General features: G+C 43.5%; 6 protein-coding genes across 6 annotated transcripts; 1 reads left to right on the top strand and 5 right to left on the bottom strand.

Moving 5' to 3' along the window:
* Positions 1–5,111: 5,111 nt before the first annotated feature.
* LOC306885714 (histone H2B 1/2-like) lies at positions 5,112–5,545 on the bottom strand (the record flags this gene model as incomplete). The annotated part of the gene is made up of 1 exon (XM_079442441.1): positions 5,112–5,545. The coding sequence occupies one exon, from the start codon at positions 5,543–5,545 to the stop codon at positions 5,171–5,173; it is 375 nt and encodes a 124-aa protein (XP_079298567.1). The 3' UTR covers positions 5,112–5,170.
* A 759-nt stretch (positions 5,546–6,304) lies between these two features.
* Positions 6,305–6,617, bottom strand: LOC306885738 (histone H4; the record flags this gene model as incomplete). The annotated part of the gene is made up of 1 exon (XM_079442478.1): positions 6,305–6,617. The coding sequence occupies one exon, from the start codon at positions 6,615–6,617 to the stop codon at positions 6,306–6,308; it is 312 nt and encodes a 103-aa protein (XP_079298604.1). The 3' UTR covers position 6,305.
* Positions 6,618–8,561: 1,944 nt separating this feature from the next.
* On the top strand, positions 8,562–10,423 carry LOC306885623 (cerebellin-2-like). The gene is made up of 3 exons (XM_079442274.1): positions 8,562–9,029; positions 9,413–9,541; positions 9,637–10,423. The coding sequence occupies exons 1-3, from the start codon at positions 8,813–8,815 to the stop codon at positions 9,912–9,914; spliced, it is 624 nt and encodes a 207-aa protein (XP_079298400.1). The 5' UTR covers positions 8,562–8,812; the 3' UTR covers positions 9,915–10,423.
* A 7,004-nt stretch (positions 10,424–17,427) lies between these two features.
* LOC306885732 (histone H2B 1/2-like) lies at positions 17,428–17,802 on the bottom strand (the record flags this gene model as incomplete). The annotated part of the gene is made up of 1 exon (XM_079442468.1): positions 17,428–17,802. The coding sequence occupies one exon, from the start codon at positions 17,800–17,802 to the stop codon at positions 17,428–17,430; it is 375 nt and encodes a 124-aa protein (XP_079298594.1).
* A 757-nt stretch (positions 17,803–18,559) lies between these two features.
* LOC306885756 (histone H4) lies at positions 18,560–18,871 on the bottom strand (the record flags this gene model as incomplete). Its single annotated transcript, XM_079442526.1, has 1 exon — positions 18,560–18,871. One exon carries the CDS (start codon positions 18,869–18,871, stop codon positions 18,560–18,562), a length of 312 nt encoding a protein of 103 aa, XP_079298652.1.
* Positions 18,872–19,582: 711 nt separating this feature from the next.
* On the bottom strand, positions 19,583–19,993 carry LOC306885653 (histone H3.2; the record flags this gene model as incomplete). Its single annotated transcript, XM_079442323.1, has 1 exon — positions 19,583–19,993. One exon carries the CDS (start codon positions 19,991–19,993, stop codon positions 19,583–19,585), a length of 411 nt encoding a protein of 136 aa, XP_079298449.1.
* Positions 19,994–20,993: the final 1,000 nt, after the last annotated feature.

Here is a 20,993-nt window from a genome sequence, read left to right as displayed (position 1 = left end):
TAAGATACGTTTACTCGTGATTGCTGCACCGTCATGCATTTTGCAAAAAGGCTTTGCTGAAGATGTAATTTACCTTTTAAGTCTGAGATGAGAGCAACTCTGGCATCACCGGTGTATTGTTCATACTTCTCTTTGTTTGCATGGAGTAATGGTGACTTTCATTACAGATTTTGTTTCCAGACAAACTAAGCATATCGGTGCCCCCTTGAACTCAGTAAAAGGATCATGTTTCCCATTTTGACGGGAAAACACACTTTCTGTAGTCAATTTTTCCTCTAATTTTTGTTATCGTTCAAATTATAGCACTCATCCTGCTATGCTGCAATACGGTGATGATAACAGATGGCAGATGGCCATTGGTTGTAAATCACAAATCTAGATTGGAACTAGTTAACATGTATTGCCCAAACCCACAGAAGAGGATTTTAACCCTTGTGCGTCAATTGGACGAAAATGTTCATGTCAGAAAAACTGTCATAAAAATGTGACGCTTGTTAGCACAGAGTTAGGGTTGGTTTCAAGTTATAGAGCTTTAAGTTTATGAAAATGATTTATGAATGATATTTTACATAAAATATATATTTTATGAAACCTGCTAGAAAATCAAAGCCATAAATCTAAACAATTGTTCCAAATTTGATGCTGATATCTCAAAAAATTAGCTCTCAGTAAGATTTTGTTTGGGCGAAACTCTGCTGGTGCTCACAGCGGCTGGGCTTTCTCTCTCAAATATTACTCGAATATTACACACACAGAGGTACTCAGTGCTCAAATACTCAAGCATGTTACTCAGTGCTCAAATACTCAAACAAATACTCAGTGCTCAAATACTCAAGCATGTTACTCAGTGCTCAAATACTCAAGCATGGTACTCAGTGCTCAAATACTCAAACATGGTACTCAGTGCTCAAATACTCAAGCATGGTACTCAGTGCTCAAATACTCAAACATGTTACTCAGTGCTCAAATACTCAAACATGTTACTCAGTGCTCAAATACTCAAACATGTTACTCAGTGCTCAAATACTCAAACAAATACTCAGTGCTCAAATACTCAAGCATGTTACTCAGTGCTCAAATACTCAAGCATGTTACTCAGTGCTCAAATACTCAAGCATGTTACTCAGTGCTCAAATACTCAAACATGTTACTCAGTGCTCAAATACTCAAGCATGTTACTCAGTGCTCAAATACTCAAGCATGCTACTCAGTGCTCAAATACTCAAACATGTTACTCAGTGCTCAAATACTCAAACATGTTACTCAGTGCTCAAATACTCAAACATGTTACTCAGTGCTCAAATACTCAAACATGTTACTCAGTGCTCAAATACTCAAGCATGTTACTCAGTGCTCAAATACTCAAGCATGCTACTCAGTGCTCAAATACTCAAACATGTTACTCAGTGCTCAAATACTCAAACATGTTACTCAGTGCTCAAATACTCAAACATGTTACTCAGTGCTCAAATACTCAAGCATGTTACTCAGTGCTCAAATACTCAAGCATGTTACTCAGTGCTCAAATACTCAAACATGTTACTCAGTGCTCAAATACTCAAGCATGTTTCTCAGTGCTCAAATACTCAAGCATGTTACTCAGTGCTCAAATACTCAAACATGTTACTCAGTGCTCAAATACTCAAACATGTTACTCAGTGCTCAAATACTCAAGCATGCTACTCAGTGCTCAAATACTCAAACATGTTACTCAGTGCTCAAATACTCAAACATGTTACTCAGTGCTCAAATACTCAAGCATGTTACTCAGTGCTCAAATACTCAAGCATGTTACTCAGTGCTCAAATACTCAAGCATGCTACTCAGTGCTCAAATACTCAAACATGTTACTCAGTGCTCAAATACTCAAACATGTTACTCAGTGCTCAAATACTCAAACATGTTACTCAGTGCTCAAATACTCAAGCATGTTACTCAGTGCTCAAATACTCAAGCATGTTACTCAGTGCTCAAATACTCAAACATGTTACTCAGTGCTCAAATACTCAAGCATGTTACTCAGTGCTCAAATACTCAAACATGTTACTCAAGTGAAATACAAATATCTGGCCAAAAACATTGTTCTCAATTTTTTTTTCTAACAGATATACAGAAGTTTTGTTGAATGGAGAAAACAAAACAAAATACACAGGTGAAAAACATACATCTAGTGCAACACTAAGATTTAAGATGCAGCTCAGTGGAACACACACAAATACAGGGAAAGAGATTGATATTAAACTGTGTCCTGTATCATATACATATATATATACACTCACCTAAAGGATTATTAGGAACACCATACTAATACTGTGTTTGACCCCCTTTCGCCTTCAGAACTGCCTTAATTCTACGTGGCATTGATTCAACAAGGTGCTGAAAGCATTCTTTAGAAATGTTGGCCCATATTGATAGGATAGCATCTTGCAGTTGATGGAGATTTGTGGGATGCACATCCAGGGCACGAAGCTCCCGTTCCACCACATCCCAAAGATGCTCTATTGGGTTGAGATCTGGTGACTGTGGGGGCCATTTTAGTACAGTGAACTCATTGTCATGTTCAAGAAACCAATTTGAAATGATTCGAGCTTTGTGACATGGTGCATTATCCTGCTGGAAGTAGCCATCAGAGGATGGGTACATGGTGGTCATAAAGGGATGGACATGGTCAGAAACAATGCTCAGGTAGGCCGTGGCATTTAAACGATGCCCAATTGGCACTAAGGGGCCTAAAGTGTGCCAAGAAAACATCCCCCACACCATTACACCACCACCACCAGCCTGCACAGTGGTAACAAGGCATGATGGATCCATGTTCTCATTCTGTTTACGCCAAATTCTGACTCTACCATCTGAATGTCTCAACAGAAATCGAGACTCATCAGACCAGGCAACATTTTTCCAGTCTTCAACCGTCCAATTTTGGTGAGCTCGTGCAAATTGTAGCCTCTTTTTCCTATTTGTAGTGGAGATGAGTGGTACCCGGTGGGGTCTTCTGCTGTTGTAGCCCATCCGCCTCAAGGTTGTGCGTGTTGTGGCTTCACAAATGCTTTGCTGCATACCTCGGTTGTAACGAGTGGTTATTTCAGTCAAAGTTGCTCTTCTATCAGCTTGAATCAGTCGGCCCATTCTCCTCTGACCTCTAGCATCAACAAGGCATTTTCGCCCACAGGACTGCCGCATACTGGATGTTTTTCCCTTTTCACACCATTCTTTGTAAACCCTAGAAATGGTTGTGCGTGAAAATCCCAGTAACTGAGCAGATTGTGAAATACTCAATATTGCGTGACTATGAGTGTAGTATTAACGTGTAGATTTCAATTTCTGTACAGTGTAATCTCTAATTGTCATACCATTGGAATTTCATATTAATCAATTATTTTAACCCAAAAAGCAAACTATGGTCATGTAATGAAGCAGAGCCTCGAATCTCGTGCGGAAACCCACCCCTAACTCTCAAATCAGAAAACATTATTATAAGATAATCGTTGTGAGGAGATAGTTTTGAACACTGGCTGGTTATGTACTTGCTCAAATATTGATTTCGGATTATTTTTAACCAAAAAATGTTATGTAGTGCAGCCTTAAGTGAAACGATAAATACAGAAAATACCTATATTCGTGTTGACTTTGTGTGGTTTCTGAAGTGGTTCTGTCCTCTTGCATTATCGTCAGAAACATCTGGGATGACATGAGGGTCAGTAAATCATGAGAGAATTTAATTTTAGGGTGAACTATTCCTTTGAAGAGCAAGATGTGATGCAGAGGCTAAAACATATCGCAGGCAGATTACAGGAATGTGCTGCATTAATGAGGAGAGTCATAGAATTAAAACATACAACATTAACGGTTTGAAACGCCACTTTTTTTGTGTTGTCTATTATTCAACATCTCCGTCTAAAACAGGGAGAGTTTAGCTCCAGCTTTAATCAAACACACCTGAACAAGCCTGAGCTAATCAAGGTGTTCAGGATACAGTAGGTTTGTGTGTGTTTCTCAGGATTGGAGCTAAACTCTTCAGGACAGCCCTCCTCTGAAAGCACAATTCAACTTTTAATTGTTTATTTGGGGCATTTAGACTTTTTTTTTTTCCTCAGCAAATATTGATAATTGACTAATTAGATTAATGAGTAAATCATGTAATTATTAAAATATATATATATAAATTGACAACCTAATTTTTACTCAGTGGCATATAATTACATATTATAAATACAACTTATCCACAAGAACATCACTAAGCATAAATAACACTTTTTTTAATTATCTTTTCTAGAGATGCGTAACATTTAATAATAAAAAAACAATCGTTCACAAAAAAAAAAAAAAAAATTGCATTTAAATTCCCATCACTGATTGATTTGCTCTCAATCTTTAGCTAATGGCTCTATCAAAACAGAAAGAATAATGAAGACCTTTTTTTGGGGTGGGGGGGCATTTTTGCGACCTCAATACATTTCCTCAGATCTGATAGTGAAAGAAGAAATGTGTGCTTGATGCATGAAAACAGTGATCATTGGTTCTCACAGCAAGCATCTTTTGAACTTCTGTTTACCATATTTATTGTGCATAAGATAAAATACAAATGTAATGCACTTTTAATGAGAATTAACTTTTACTCTTTATCCAGGCTAAATAATTGCATAATTTCCATCTGTTTGACAGAACCACTGACCGATTTTAAAGTTATGAATCTACACGGAGCATAATTTGAGTTTTTCCTGCAGCACATTTGCATCGATCAGCAGTCTTTATTCTGCATTAAAAGCCTTGAGAAATGAACCGCTTCACATCTGGCTGCACCACCACTAAACTAATCAAGCGCTTCAGGATTATCTGCAAACAGTGGTGTGTTGGAGCAGAACTCGAGTCAGCATCAATTATTATACTTTAAGACAAATCTGAACACAAGCACATTAATTCAGTTCCTGTATGAAAACCAATGTGACCACAAGTGTGCAGCTTAAAAAAAAAAAAAAAAAAAAAGACTCCATAGTCTTGCCGAAAACAATTAACAAAAACAGTGAATAAATAAATAAAGAAAAAAAAATAAAGCACTGCTTGAACTTTATCAACACGAAGCCATCAGTTAAGCACCGTAAACGCCCTTTCAGAGAGTAGATGGGTGGCTCTTAAAAGAGCCTTTGTGGTGTGAGAGTGTCGGGCTGCTCTACTTGGAGCTGGTGTACTTGGTGACGGCCTTGGTGCCCTCAGACACGGCGTGTTTGGCCAGCTCCCCGGGCAGCAGCAGACGCACGGCGGTCTGGATCTCTCTGGAAGTGATAGTGGAGCGCTTGTTGTAGTGAGCGAGACGAGACGCTTCACCGGCGATGCGCTCGAAGATGTCGTTGACGAAAGAGTTCATGATCCCCATCGCCTTGGAAGAGATCCCGGTGTCAGGATGAACCTGCTTCATCACCTTGTAGATGTAGATAGCATAGCTCTCCTTCCTGGTCTTTCTGCGCTTCTTTCCTCCCTTCGCCGCGGTCTTTGTGACGGCTTTCTTGGAGCCCTTCTTAGGCGCTGACTTCGCTGGTTCAGGCATGATGATGCTGATGAGTCAATGATTAGAAGGAGCCGGACAGAGGCGTTTATTCACAAACCTATGCTAATTTACACAGAGATGCGGAGCCTTCTGATTGCGTGTTTACACAGACCACACCCAGTAACTCCACTGTGATTGGACAACTCCAAGTACCACGAGCCGGACGAGGGCCAATCACAGGAGGCGAATTTATAGCCCCGCCCTCCGCTCCATGATTGAGTGACATCAGCCCACGTGACTAATCTTCCTTTGTTTTAATTCCCGCTCTTTTTGTTAGACTCAAATATCAGTGTATTTTTTAACGCTTATAAACCCATTGAGAGAATCTGGAGAAAAGAGAGCAATAATGATTAGACACTTTATTTTCCTCTGCTGTCCCGCCAGTTTTACTTCTGCTTCAACTACCAGTTGATTGTTTTATAAATGACTTAAAGCTCATCAAAGCGCAGGATCAGACAAAACAACAAGCATATGCTCCAACTTTGAGGATCAGTATCAAATTCAGAATGAAATTACTTAGATGTTTCTAGATACGAGTTTATTAAAGACTCAAAATATTAGTTTTGGTCTGAAATTCGTGAAAAGGGATATATTCTCTGTGCAACACGCATCAAGTAATTTCATCACTTTCGGTGTTTATTCAGAAGCATGATCCTTTAACTCTTTATCTGGAGTATAACGCATGAACATGGTCTCTTTCTCTGAGAGTGTGTGTGGCTCTGAAAAGAGCCGTTGGGTTTGTTCTCCGGATTGAAGGCGTTTATCCTCCGAAGCCGTACAAGGTGCGTCCCTGTCGTTTGAGCGCGTACACCACGTCCATGGCGGTGACGGTCTTTCTCTTGGCGTGCTCGGTGTAGGTGACGGCGTCGCGGATAACGTTCTCCAGGAACACCTTCAACACACCGCGGGTCTCCTCGTAGATCAGACCGGAGATGCGCTTGACGCCGCCGCGGCGCGCGAGACGACGAATGGCGGGTTTGGTGATTCCCTGGATGTTATCCCGGAGCACTTTGCGGTGCCGCTTAGCGCCTCCTTTCCCGAGCCCTTTACCGCCTTTACCTCTTCCAGACATGATTAAGCTGATTTCTGCTTCAGTCAAACGACGAATACGAATGTTTGGTGAGTGCTCCAGAGAGCCGTTTTACATTTGTCTACAGGACCTAACTGAAACCAGCTCCGGGTCACGTGACACATTCCCTCCCCGCCAGCAGTTCGATCAGGAAACAATGTGGTTTAAAGCTAATCTAAGGATGTCTGTCCTTTGTTTCTTTTCATAATCCATGTTTTATCAAATTTATCTGACAATGATTTATATAAGATCAGTATAAGATTTATATAAGATTTTTGTATATATATATATATATATATATATATATATATGTATGTATGTATATGTGTATATAAATAAATATACCAACACTGAATGACATTTGCAGGAGACAAAATAAACATCAGTAGTGGTATGTTACTGCAGTTTTGTGAAAAGTTGTCCAATTTAATTTACAGTTTCTTAATCTTCATTTAACATGATTGACAACTACACACAGTATATTGCATCTAACAGGATAGATCAGCAGCATTTTCAAGCAATTGAAAGTTACTGCTTCACAACATTGTTCTGTTCTGTTAAAAATCTTGAATTGGAGAAATTGTCTCTTACTCATGAAGACAAATGTCCCTTGGAAGCACACAATTATAAGATTAAACAACATCTTTGTTTTCAGGACATTTTTGAACTGAAACTTCTTATGTTTTACTTAATGTACTCAGTTTTAAATGTGCTTTGTTCAGATCAAAGCTGCAGATGAGAATATAAAAAGCTGTAATCTGTCAGTATTACATTTATGAACATTTTGTAAAACATTAAGTGGAAAGGTAATGAAACAATCCTGTCTGAGAAAGCGATGTAAATATGCTGCCTGTCACTGGCTATACGTCACGTGTCAATGACTGAAGATAATGACATAAAACCATTAGATTCGGTAAAATGACAAATTAAAAGATAATCAAATTACTTGTGAACTGTTTTATTACAAACCTATAACTGTGATACATCCAGAGGATTAAAAAAAACAACCTTGTCACAAACAACTGTTTGTACTAGGAGCCAGTTTGTACTGTTAAGTCCAAAGTTTACTGTTTTGTTTTCTTCAGAACAAAGCTATATATCACATGTGAATGACTGAAGATAGCCAAATAAAACGATCACATTTAGTGCCATTCTGATAAAAACATCAGCATACAGCACAGTAATCTCTGACACTTCAGCTTAAGCTAAGCATTAAGAATGAGAAAAACAATAGCTGTTCTTCTTCTGTACAAAAGTCATATGTTCGCTCAGAGTGCTGCAGGTTTGAACTTCATTAGAACAGTAACAAGAGAAAGCAGGTGGAGCAAATGACAGGGTAAACAGGGGACAGGGCCAAGACAAAGAAACCAACATGTGCTCACATCAAACATGACAAAACAAGTGCACATGGCAAACAAACACTCATAAGCCATGTGCTCCTAAAGAGACCCAGCAAACCAGACTGCTAGTAGCAATGCAAGGAAACCGACAACAAATGCCACATGCTCACAACAAAAGACACAGCATGGAGAATGAGTAACTCAGAACTTAACGAGGAGATTATGGGACACGGCTGAAACAAATGGAACTAATGCTGCATTCACGTTATCGGAATTATCATAGATACCAGTTTCCTAGTCGGAAATTGGTTATATAAGGCCTCTCTAAGGCTGTTCATGTCCAATTTCTGACTAAGAAGCTCATATTTAAGATAATTCCTATAACACATGAATGCAGCATAACGAGATCAGGAACACCAAATATGGACATGGAGGGAGAAACTAGGTCAAGGGAGGCTCATAGTCTGACAAATAGTAGGAACTAGTTTCTATTGTTAAGTACAAAGTTTAGTGCTTTGTTCAGATCAAAGCTGCCAGTGAGACTGTAAAAAACTGTAATCTGTCAGTATTGCATTTATGAACATTTTGTAAAACATTAGGCACAAAGGTAATGAAACAATCCTGTCTGAGAAACAGTCATATAAATATGCTGCCTGTCATTGGCTATAGATCACGTGTCAATGATTGAAGATAATGGCATATAACCATCAGATTTAGTGTAATTCTGATAAAAACATCAGCATACAGCACAGTAATCTGACACGATTAAGATAAAGCATTAAGAGAGAGAAAAACAACAGCTTTTCTTCAAGTTTTACAGATTTGAACTTCACCGCAACAGAACCGGTCGCCTCTGAAATGACTAGTAAAGAAGGAACTTTTCTTCAAAATGAAGTCGAACAGCTGTCCTGTCCTTTCAAAAACCTGTGCACAGACCTGCTGAAGAAGCTTGGAGCATCAGAGGAGAAATTACAAGCCACAGAAACACGACTCAAAGCTCTTGAAAACACCGTGCAAGAGCTGATGTCCAGGCTTGCTAACAGTGAAGCTCAGATTGAGAAAGTACAAATGGAAGGTGAGACTACTGATTTTTTTAAAGACCTACATGCTTTAATATTGTATATTAAAAAGCTGTACAATTTATACTTAGAAATTGCTAGTAAATCTCATGAATAATTATAAAAAATGTCTATTAACACACTGACTTATTAAATTTTGGTGTAAAAAGATTGAATTTGTATTTTCTTGAAAAACAATGTACTCCAAAATATTTTTTAGTAAGTAAGGCTTTATTTATATAGCATCTTTTAAAAACGTGTTTATTAAGTGTTTTACAGAAGACAATTTGTTTTATTTACAACTTTAACTTTTTATAGTGTAGGAGTGTTATTTAACAGTTGTTTGCATGGCTTCTGAGCCAATTTTCAACATTTTAAGAAAGTTATATGCTCTCTTCAGACAGACCAAAGGTGGCATTTTCAGCTTCAGCAGGGCCCGTTGGTTTCGCTGGACCGTACAACACAGACGTAACACTGGTTTACAAGAATGTCATCATGAATGTTGGTGATGCCTACAACCAGGCCACAGGTATTGTTAATCCACTCGTTTTATATTTCTGAAAACACACTTCCATAACTCATGTGTACAACTGTTAACAGGAGAATTGTCTGACTCTTTAACAGGGATTTTCACAGCACCGGTCCGGGGAGTATACTATTTCAGCTTCTTCTACCATTGTCAAGCTGATCAACCGACACTGTTGGCCTTGCATAGAAATGGAAAACAAGTGGCAAAAACACAACATCACAAGAGTAGCTGTAACACAGAGAATGGAGGCTGCGGTGTAACTCTGCTGTTAGAGAAAGCGGAGCAGGTCTATATTGTGCTCCAGAAGAACACAAGGATCTGGGATGACAGTCATTTCTCAATGTTTAGTGGTTTTCTTATCAATGCCATGTAAATAAAACACGCCATAACAGTTATGCAGTGAGTTTACAGGTTAAGGTGAAATATCAGGTTACTTTATCCAGTCTTTGTTTGATGAAAATACAACATTGCAACATCAAAACAATCAGCATTCAGCATAAAATCCCCATAAAAAGGTAATTTACTCTTTTTGACCAATACAACAAAATAATCAGTTAAAAAAAATATATATATATCTATTTTTTCTTTGTTTTTTGGTACCGCTGCATGTCTTTCAGATTAATTTTCAAATTGTTCCTTTCTTCTTTAGAAATGATTCCTTCAGACACAGACTTTGAACTAATGTGCTGTTATAATAAGAACCATCACTCTGGATGATGAACTTAGATCATGGATCTTGATTATTAGTCCAAATATCATTATATATTCAAATGCTAAACAACTGTAAAATCAGCTGCTGTTAATTTGAGCTAAAATATAATCAAATCATAGTTGAAATAATCAGAAAATAATGATTTTTAAGTTTTTGCATTAAACACACTGAAATGAGAACATCTCTACTGTCTCTTGTTTTTAAAAGTCAATTAAAAAGTTAAGAAAAGTGTTCACTTTAAAAGGTACGTGAATACCTTTTATTTGCACTCAAGATTTTTTTTGGCAGGCACTTTTAATTGAGTAATATTTTTGACATTGTATCTGTACTTCAATGTAAGTACAATTTCTCAGTGCATTTTACACAGGAGTCTCTGGAGCATAACAAACAGAAATACGGATACAGCCCTGTATATATAAGACTAGGGATATGTAAGCAATAAGGCCTGTATTGTGAATAGCCCTACTTGTTAGCGGAGACCATGACAATTGGATGACCCTAGAGACAGATCCCCTACGAAGACCTCATCAACTAGACACCCATCGACACAAATAAGTATAATATATTGTATTATATGTTTTGTCACCCTTATATAAAGTTACCTTTATAAAAATAAAGGTGACTTCAACCCTTCAGTCGTGACTTATGCTGCCTTCGCATGCTATCGGAAATCTTTCAAATGATTTGTTGTTGAAACTGCACTAAGATTGCATCAGATTGCTGATAAAATACAATTCTGGAATTTCGTTATATATCAGTGACGTGGCACACACATTTATGCCATGTATTGAGGGAGGAGAAAGCGCTGGTTCCCCCACCTAATTCCTGCCAGACTCTTTGGGTTGCACGTCTGACTCTCTTTCCATTAGGCCACGACTTCCCCCAAGTTTTGTTATATATATTTTTTCCTCTGCATTTCTCCCATCCTAAGTGAACATACACCCGGAGCAGTGGGCAGCATTTCACGAGTTCACACTTACATATAATAATAACGGAGCAAGTTTATGCGTATTTGGCGTGCTGTCCAGGGGGAGGGCTCCGAGCTCGGTAATCATTCCCGAGCCCGGGGTACTCCCCTCGACCGGGGAGAGGGTACGAGCTCGGCATTTAGCCCGGACCCAAAGTGCTCCCCCCCCCGAGTGCTCCCCCCCGTGCTGGGGTAGGACCGGCTGTGGTGAGGAGTCGGGGTGGTGGAGGGATGTCGGAAGACGAGAGATAATGACGGTAAGACTGCTTGGTTATTTATAGGGATTCTCTCTCGTGCTGATTGGATAAGTGGTGTGATTGCTGATGATGAATTGGCCGTGTTAATTATCTGCGCGTGCTCCTCCCGAAATTTGTTAATAAAACATCACTTCACGAGTTCACACTTACATATAATAATAACGGAGCAAGTTTATGCGTATTTGGCGTGCTGTCCAGGGGGAGGGCTCCGAGCTCGGTAATCATTCCCGAGCCCGGGGTACTCCCCTCGACCGGGGAGAGGGTACGAGCTCGGCATTTAGCCCGGACCCAAAGTGCTCCCCCAAAATGCTATTATTGCAGGACAGCAGCCGAAGAGGGGCTTGATAACCCCCCAAAAACTTGCATGACTTAGGCTGAAGGGATGCTGGATACTGCTGTGGTAGTGGTATTTCTGTGGAATCTGGAAGTAGAGATGAGAGGGAGGTAGAGATGCAGGCTCCTGCGGGAGCAGTCACTGCTGCGGCAGTGGAGAAATATAGAAAAGGCTCCTGCGGGAGCAGTCACTGCTGCGGCAGTGGAGAAATATAGAAAAGGCTCCTGCGGGAGCAGTCACTGCTGCGGCAGTGGAGAAATATAGAAAGGCTCCTGCGGGAGCAGTCACTGCAGCGGCAGTGGAGAAATACGGATAGGGCTCCTGCGGGAGCAGTCACTGCTGCGGCAGTGGAGAAATATAGAAAAGGCTCCTACGGGAGCAGTCACTGCAGCGGCAGTGGGGAAATACAGATAGGCTCCTGCGGGAGCAGTCACTGCGGCGGCAGTGGGGAAATACAGATAGGCTCCTGCGGGAGCAGTCACTGCTGTGGCAGTGGAAAAAAAAATATAGAAAAGGCTCCTGCGGGAGCAGTCACTGCTGCGGCAGTGGAAAAAATAGAAAAGGCTCCTGCGGGAGCAGTCACTGCAGCGGCAGTGGAGAAATATAGAAAAGGCTCCTGCGGGAGCAGTCACTGCGGCGGCAGTGGGGAAATACAGATAGGGCTCCTGCGGGAGCAGTCACTGCTGCGGCAGTGGAGAAATATAGAAAAGGCTCCTGCGGGAGCAGACACTGCAGCTGCAGTGGGGAAATACAGATAGGCTCCTGCGGGAGCAGTCAGTGCTGCGGCAGTGGAGAAATATAGAAAAGGCTCCTGCGGGAGCAGTCACTGCTGCGGCAGTGGAGAAAATATAGAAAAGGCTCCTGCGGGAGCAGTCACTGCAGCGGCAGTGGAGAAATATAGAAAAGGCTCCTGCGGGAGCAGTCACTGCAGCGGCAGTGGGGAAATACAGATAGGGCTCCTGCGGGAGCAGTCACTGCTGCGGCAGTGGAGAAATATAGAAAAGGCTCCTGCGGGAGCAGTCACTGCAGCGGCAGTGGGGAAATTACAGATAGGGCTCCTGCGGGAGCAGTTACTGCTGCGGCAGTGGAGAAATATAGAAAAGGCTCCTGCGGGAGCAGTCACTGCAGCGGCAGTGGGGAAATACAGATAGGGCTCCTGCGGGAGCAGTCACTGCTGCGGCAGTGGAGAAATATAGAAAAGGCTCCTGCGGGAGCAGTCACTGCAGCGGCAGTGGAGGAATATAGGAAAAGGCTCCTGCGGGAGCAGACACTGCAGCGGCAGTGGAGAAATATAGAAAGGCTCCTGCGGGAGCAGACACTGCAGCGGCAGTGGAGGAATATAGAAAAAGGCTCCTGCGGGAGCAGACACTGCAGCGGCAGTGGAGAAATACAGCTGGGCTCCTGCGGGAGCAGTCACTGCTGCGGCAGTGGAGGAGTACAGACAAGGCTGAATGTAGTGCTGTTGGAATGAATGGAGTGGGGATGGGCCGTTGAAGGTGGATATAGGTGATGTTAAGAGGGGTTGGCTATGGAGGGTCTGAAGTTCGGGTTCCCAGGGACGTATATCATTAAAGGGGTTGGCCGATTAGTGTTTGGTGAGCTTCCTTGATCGAATATAGCTTTTGAAAGCTTCTGACGACCAGCGACCAAGTGCTTGAATCTGCTGCTGGAAAAGGCCTTTATGGGCCGCTGTGGTTGCTGCGCCTATTCGGAACGAATGGCTGGAAAAGTTTTCGGCTGGGGTACCAGACAGGAGCAGGACTGACTTAAGGTGCTTTTGGAACCAGAAGCGAGTGACGGGGCGGTTGGAGTCGTCTGTAAACAGGGGGTCGGATGGGAGTTTGGCCTGTGATTTCCTGAGGTGGAGGAAAGCTAGGAGGGCTTGGTATGGGCGATAGGAGGTTGAAGATGTAAACAAAGTGGCCTTCTTTGACTGGTCTGTTTTACTTGCTTAATGAAGTAAGAGATAGTTTCATCGTCCAGCACCGCTAGATCAGAAATGGTGGGGTGACTTTTTTACTAGACAATCAAGCGGGCGTGAGCTGGTGGATTTGGACGGAGATGATTCTGGGCAGGGGGGGAATGGATGGGTTGGTGAAGGGGCATGAAGTGGTGGAGTGGGAATTGGATCGGCGGACCGCACATGTAATGTTACGGCGGCCTAAAAATATTCTGTTATGGAGTTCGGTGTCCAGGGCTCCCCAGTAAGGGGCTTGATTCCGCTGGGCTACTCGAATGGCGCATTTAGCTGCAAATAGTTTATGGTACGTATAGAAGTGGGAGCCTCCGTATGATAATGCGAGTTCGGCAACTATCGCGAGATAGTTGCCGAGCTCGCGTCTTCTGTGGGGAAATTCGGTGCAAATAACTTCCGTTTAGCAGTTGGAAGTGATCGTGAATTCGGTGAATGATAAGATACGTGACGGGTTGTTAGCGGTGTTCTTTAAAGTGACGGAAGATTCATCAATTCGGCGATCAGCGGACGGAGGTGAAATTGGTGACAAAAAGGAAAAAGGTCTATATCCGCACCTGACGAGATCTGTGTCCTGATGGAGTTGGCTACGGGGCTGGTTCCAGTGCGAGCACATTGGCGGGATGGGTAGGGGTGTGGCTGAAGAAAGTGAGAATGGACCTCGGGAGGAAGGAAGGGAAAGTTAGCCGCCAAGCAGCTAGCGGAGGCATGCTTGTGCTTGGGAAACTTCGAGGATTGGAGGAAAGGGAGGGGAAGGGGGAAAGGTGGGCGCTGGGGCTTGCGCTGTTAGCGGCTGCGTGCTTGCGCTTGGGTAAGCTCGGTGAGTGGAGGAAAGGGAGGGGAAGAGAGGGGGAATGGCGGGCGCCGGGGCTTGCACCGTGGTTAGCGGAGGCATGCTCGCGCTTGGGTAAGCTCGGTGAGCAGAGGGAGGGGAGGAGAGGGGGAATGGCGGGCGCCGGGGCTTGCGCCGTGGTTAGCGGAGGCGTGCTTGCGCTTGGGTAAGCGCGGTGAGCGGAGGAAAGGGAGGGGAAGAGAGGGGGAATGGCGGGCGCCGGGGCTTGCACCGTGGTTAGCGGAGGCATGCTCGCGCTTGGGTAAGCTCGGTGAGCAGAGGAAAGGGAGGGGAGGAGAGGGGGAATGGCGGGCGCCGGGGCTTGCACCGTGGTTAGCGGAGGCATGCTCGCGCTTGGGTAAGCTTGGTGGGCAGAGGAAAGGGAGGGGAAGAGAGGGGGAATGGCGGGCGCCGGGGCTTGCGCCGATTGCGGAGGCATGCTCGCGCTATACGTGTGTGGTGGGGCTGCTCAGTGTTGCCAACTTCTTTCGATGGAAAGTAGCTAAGCCAGTTTGTAAGTCGCTAAATGTCGCCAGATGACGTCATGCGCTAATTAGCATATTCGTGACGTCATCACGTCATATTGCCTTTACATTTGTTTGTCTCTCTGTGCTCATACTGTATTTTAATGCAGCCAAATTCTGAATAAACTGTTTTTCTTTATATATATTTTACTGTTTATGTTGTCAGTCAACGGGATAAATATGAAATAGTGACTGAAACGCAGCCCTTTAAGGATACATAACCATATGTATGGTTATGTAGCTCTCCCTCCTAAGAAGTTAGTCTGCACAAAAATCCTGATTTATAATTGGGCCGTCGTCTGATGAAATCAAATAATACACACAAGATAAGACGAGACAATGCCTGTGCTGTGATTTCGGCTATATTTGTATGTAAAATTAGAGAAGCAACATAATATCTATTTGAACTGAACGCGCTACTTACTGAACAGAGCAGATACAGAGAAAGAGGTGCGTGCGCGCTGACCTCGCGCTGTTGCGGCAGTACCAGCGATCGCGGAGACTCGCTAAGTTAGTCAAAGTTGCTAAATTGGCAACACTGGGGCTGCTGGCCATGGGTAGGGGAGGGGATTTGGAGTGGGGCGGGGCGGGGCCGGGGCTTTGGGTGGTTCCTTGCCGCTGGCGGAGGTGTGCTCGCTCTGACGCGGCGGCTTGTGCTAGCTCGGTGGCTCGAGGTGGAGGGTGGGGGCTGGTGGTAGCGGCATCCGAGGTGCGGCCTAAACTTGCTGAAGGCCTTCTGGTGCGGCCTAGTGGCCGGAGGCCCGTCCCAGAGGGAGTGGTTCTGGTCGTGAATAGGGAACGCCGCGGCCCTGGCTTGTTTTAGTCACTGCTTGGACAGAGGTGAAGAGTTTGGAGGCTCCCCGGACTGAAGAGAAGCGTAGAGGGCGAGGAGATCCGCTTTGTAGAACGACTTGAAATGATGATGCTGGCGCTGGTGAGTACCTGGCGAAGTCCTGCCACGGTCCAATTTCCGCGGCTGGGGCGTAAGAAATGGCTGACGTGATGGAGGATGCTGGAGAAGGTGGATGATGCCTTGAAGATGCAGGTGATGGCGTGCCTCGACGCCTGGATGTATGAGCGGGTGCTGCGCGGGAAAGCCGGCGGCCCAGTGTTACAGCCGTGGGCTCGAATGTGATGTCCTGCGAAGCGCTGGTGCAGAGGACGGCTGCTGGTGGTGCAGGAGGATCCGTGGTTTCCAAGGAATTTTGTTTGCGAAAAGTTCTGTCTCTGACATGATTTCTTCGAATGGGTGTGCCAATGTCGGAAGACGAGAGATAATGACGGTAAGACTGCTTGGTTATTTATAGGGATTCTCTCTCGTGCTGATTGGATAAGTGGTGTGATTGCTGATGATGAATTGGCCGTGTTAATTATCTGCGCGTGCTCCTCCCGAAATTTGTTAATAAAACATCACTTATGCTGCGGCGCCCGGGGAGCAGTTGTGGGTTCTGTGTCTTGCTCAAGGGCACCTCAGTCGTGGTATTGAGGGTGGAGAGAGTGCTGGACATTCACTCCCCCCACCTACAATCCCTGCCGGCCGGAGACTCTAACCCACAACCTTTGGATTACGAGTCCGACACTAACCATTAGGCCCATCACAAATAAGAGTTTCAGTCAAATACATGCTTATTTCACTGTTTATAAAACATATACTTCGAATGGTTGTTCATATATACAGTATAAATGCAGTATGCACTACTTTAATGACAAGACAAGTTGATGTGTTTGTTGTGGAAAGAACTAATAAAGAATAGCACTGAAATTAATGACTACCTCTGGCTATCGTCGATACGAGATCATGGCCTGATATATATATATATATCTCAGGCCATGATCTCGTAAAGACACTTTCATTTTTCAGATGAACAAACTAAGAGTTTCAGAAAAAATAAAAATCTCTTTGTATAATACAAGTGTATGGGACATCTAAAGATGAATATTACAGTAAGTCATACAACCCGTTAATGAATCAATGTCTTCTTAAAGATGCAGTGAACTAATCAAGTGCTTCCGAATGATCGGTTCTCAGTCAACAGTTGTGTGTTGGAGTAGAATGCGAAGCAGTACAAATGATATATTTTAAGACAAATTTGAACGCAAGCACATCAATTCACTGTTCCTGTATTATAACGAATGTGGCCACAAATGTGGATAAAAAAAAAAAATAAGGCTACTTGTTAGTTTACCATAACACAAAGCTGTATCAATCACACACATTAGAAGCTCTTTCATCGAGTAGATGGGTGGCTCTTAAAAGAGCCTTTGTGGTGTGGGAGTGTCGGGCTGCTCTACTTGGAGCTGGTGTACTTGGTGACGGCCTTGGTGCCCTCAGACACGGCGTGTTTGGCCAGCTCCCCGGGCAGCAGCAGACGCACGGCGGTCTGGATCTCTCTGGAAGTGATGGTGGAGCGCTTGTTGTAGTGAGCGAGACGAGACGCTTCACCGGCGATCCGCTCGAAGATGTCGTTGACGAAAGAGTTCATGATCCCCATCGCCTTGGAAGAGATCCCGGTATCAGGATGAACCTGCTTCATCACCTTGTAGATGTAGATAGCGTAGCTCTCCTTCCTGGTCTTTCTGCGCTTCTTTCCTCCCTTCGCCGCGGTCTTTGTGACTGCTTTCTTGGAGCCCTTCTTAGGCGCGGACTTCGCTGGTTCAGGCATGATGATGCTGACGAGTCAATGATTAGAAAGAGCCGGACAGAGGCGTTTATCCACGAACCTATGCTAATTTACACAGAGATGCGGAGCTTTCTGATTGCGTGTTTACACAGACCACACCCAGTAACTCCACTGTGATTGGACAACTCCAAGTACCACGAGCCGGACGAGGGCCAATCACAGGCGGTGAAATGATAGTCCCGCCCACCGCTCAATGTTTGAGCGACATCAGCCCACGTGACTAATCTTCCTTTGTTTCAATTCCCTCTTTTTGTTAGACTCAAATATCAGTGTATTTTTTCACGCTTATAAACCCATTGAGAGAATCTGGAGAAAAGAGAGCAATAATGATTAGACACTTTATTTTTATCTGCTGTCCCGCCGGTTTTACTTCTGCCTCAACTACCACTTGATTGTTTTATAAATGACTTAAAGCTCATAAAAGCGCAGGATCAGACAAAAAGACAAGCATATGCTCCAACTTTGAGGATCAGTATCAAACTCAGAATTAAATTACTTTGACAGATGTTTCCAGATACGACAAATTTATTAAAGACTCAAAAAAACAGTTGTGGTCAAACTTATGAAAAGGGATATATTCTCTGTGCAACACACAAGTATCTTCACTTTCAGTGTTTATTCAGAAGCATGATGCTGCAACTCTTTATCTGGAGTATAATGCATGAACATGGTCTCTTTCTCTGAGAGTGTGTGTGGCTCTGAAAAGAGCCGTTGGGTTTGTTCTCCGGATTGAAGGCGTTTATCCTCCGAAGCCGTACAAGGTGCGTCCCTGTCGTTTGAGCGCGTACACCACGTCCATGGCGGTGACGGTCTTTCTCTTGGCGTGCTCGGTGTAAGTGACGGCATCGCGGATAACGTTCTCCAGGAACACCTTCAACACGCCGCGGGTCTCCTCGTAGATCAGACCGGAGATGCGCTTGACGCCGCCGCGGCGCGCGAGACGACGAATGGCGGGTTTGGTGATTCCCTGGATGTTATCCCGGAGCACTTTCCGGTGCCGCTTAGCGCCTCCTTTCCCGAGCCCTTTACCGCCTTTACCTCTTCCAGACATGATCGAGATGCTTTCTGCTTCAATCAAACGATGAATACGAATGTTCGGTGAGCACTCCACAGGACCTAACTGAAACCATCCCCGGGTCACAGCCCCTCCTCGCCAGCAGTTCGATCAGGAAACAATGTGGTTTAAAGCTAATCTAAGGATGTCTGTCCTTTGTTTCTTTTTATAATCCATGTTTTATCAAATTTATCTGACAGTAATTTATATAACATCAGTAGGTTTGCATGTATCTGACAGACGCTTTTACCTCCTTACCTCATTTAACCAGTGGTTCTCAATTCCCTTTAAATATACACATATGATAAAATGTGTATTTTCACATTAAACATCGCAACAGACATTTATGATGCACTTTAAACATGTCAATTTATAATTACATATTTATTTTATTAACCCTATAAATAATTGCACTTGACTGTATACACATGCATATTACAAGCAGGATCATTTCAATTGTATCTACAGAAGTGTGTTAATAAGAGTTAATTAATTAAGGCATATCCACATTTTTCCCCTCATGTGTTTGCTTGTGTAAACTCTTTTGTAGTAAAATGGGAAATAGGAATGAAGAAAAGAGTTGATTAAAGACTTGGGAACATTGTTAATCTCTATGGTTTATACTCAGTATTACAGTGAAACGGTCTCGTTCAGTGCAGTGTTGGTGGCTCTTAAAAGAGCCTTTGGGGTGTCGCTGCAGCGGCGGGTTTAAGCGCGCTCTCCGCGGATGCGGCGCGCCAGCTGGATGTCTTTGGGCATGATGGTGACTCTCTTGGCGTGGATGGCGCACAGGTTGGTGTCCTCAAACAGACCGACCAAATAAGCCTCGCTGGCCTCCTGCAGGGCCATGACAGCGGAGCTCTGGAAGCGCAGGTCCGTCTTGAAATCCTGCGCGATTTCTCGCACCAAGCGCTGGAAAGGCAGTTTGCGGATCAGCAGCTCGGTGGACTTCTGATAACGGCGGATCTCTCGGAGAGCCACGGTCCCGGGCCTGTAACGGTGGGGCTTCTTGACGCCACCGGTGGCTGGAGCGCTCTTCCGGGCGGCTTTAGTAGCGAGCTGCTTCCTCGGGGCTTTGCCGCCGGTGGACTTACGAGCCGTCTGCTTGGTTCTTGCCATCGCAAAGATTAACTTCTTTCTCCGTTAGAAGTACGTAGAAAACATATACTGCTCTCTGTTACACGCTGCTTTTAAAGCATGAAATGGCCACGAGTTGATGATGTCATGAATGTGCAGAGGCTTGTGATTGGCTGATGTGTGACGTCTGCTCATGACTGCTAGCCAATGACTGAGCAGCTTCTGTTTTCAAACGGGGATGTTTTGTGTTTCCCGCTCAAAATTGCTTTGTTCTGTTTATTACGTTATGCATCATTCATTCATTCAACTTTATTTCCAGAATCAAGGTCCTTTAGCAAAACACACAACAGTACAATGACATTAAAAAAAAAAACACTTTTTCTTTGTTGACTAAGCTTAGGATTCAACAACAGCATTATAGTAGCATGCAGTGAATCATCCAACCAGCAAGTAAACTTACATTAAATGTCTCATTAAAGTCTGAAAGCATTGTTCTTTAGTCTTACAGAACAGATCACATGCACTGCTCCATCTTAGTGTTTTCAGCAGGATCCTCATACAGTCTCTGTAAGCAACCTAAAGCTTACACAGACTCTCTCTTTTAAACTTAATCCACAAGGCAGCAGTATAAAAACATGCACAATATGGTATATAAATCTTTGCCTGATCCATCCAAAAAAATTATCATAGCTCATTTGAGCATAAAATACATAGGCTATAGGCTCATATGTGTGCATGATCTATTAAAAGATTGTGATCTCGACTCAAACACAATCTTATTCCTAAATGATGACTGTCTATTAAAACATTTGCAATCACAATCACATCAGAATACATCAACCTGCTTTCACAGCCTCTGATCAGAGAGAGATCATGCAGCTTTACGTCTGAAACAGCTTCACAAACATCTACACAGGATTGCAAACATCAAACAATAATGAAAGCATAAAACTGTAAAGGATAAAAAGTGTATTGTCGGGAATACACTGATGTTGCAGCAGCCGCCATCAAAAAGAGTGATTGACCTTCATAACTAATGTTA

This window comes from Barbus barbus, assembly GCF_936440315.1.
Source record: "Barbus barbus genome assembly, chromosome: 2".
Lineage (NCBI taxonomy): Eukaryota > Metazoa > Chordata > Actinopteri > Cypriniformes > Cyprinidae > Barbus > Barbus barbus.
This window is presented reverse-complemented; position numbering and strand designations above follow the sequence as displayed.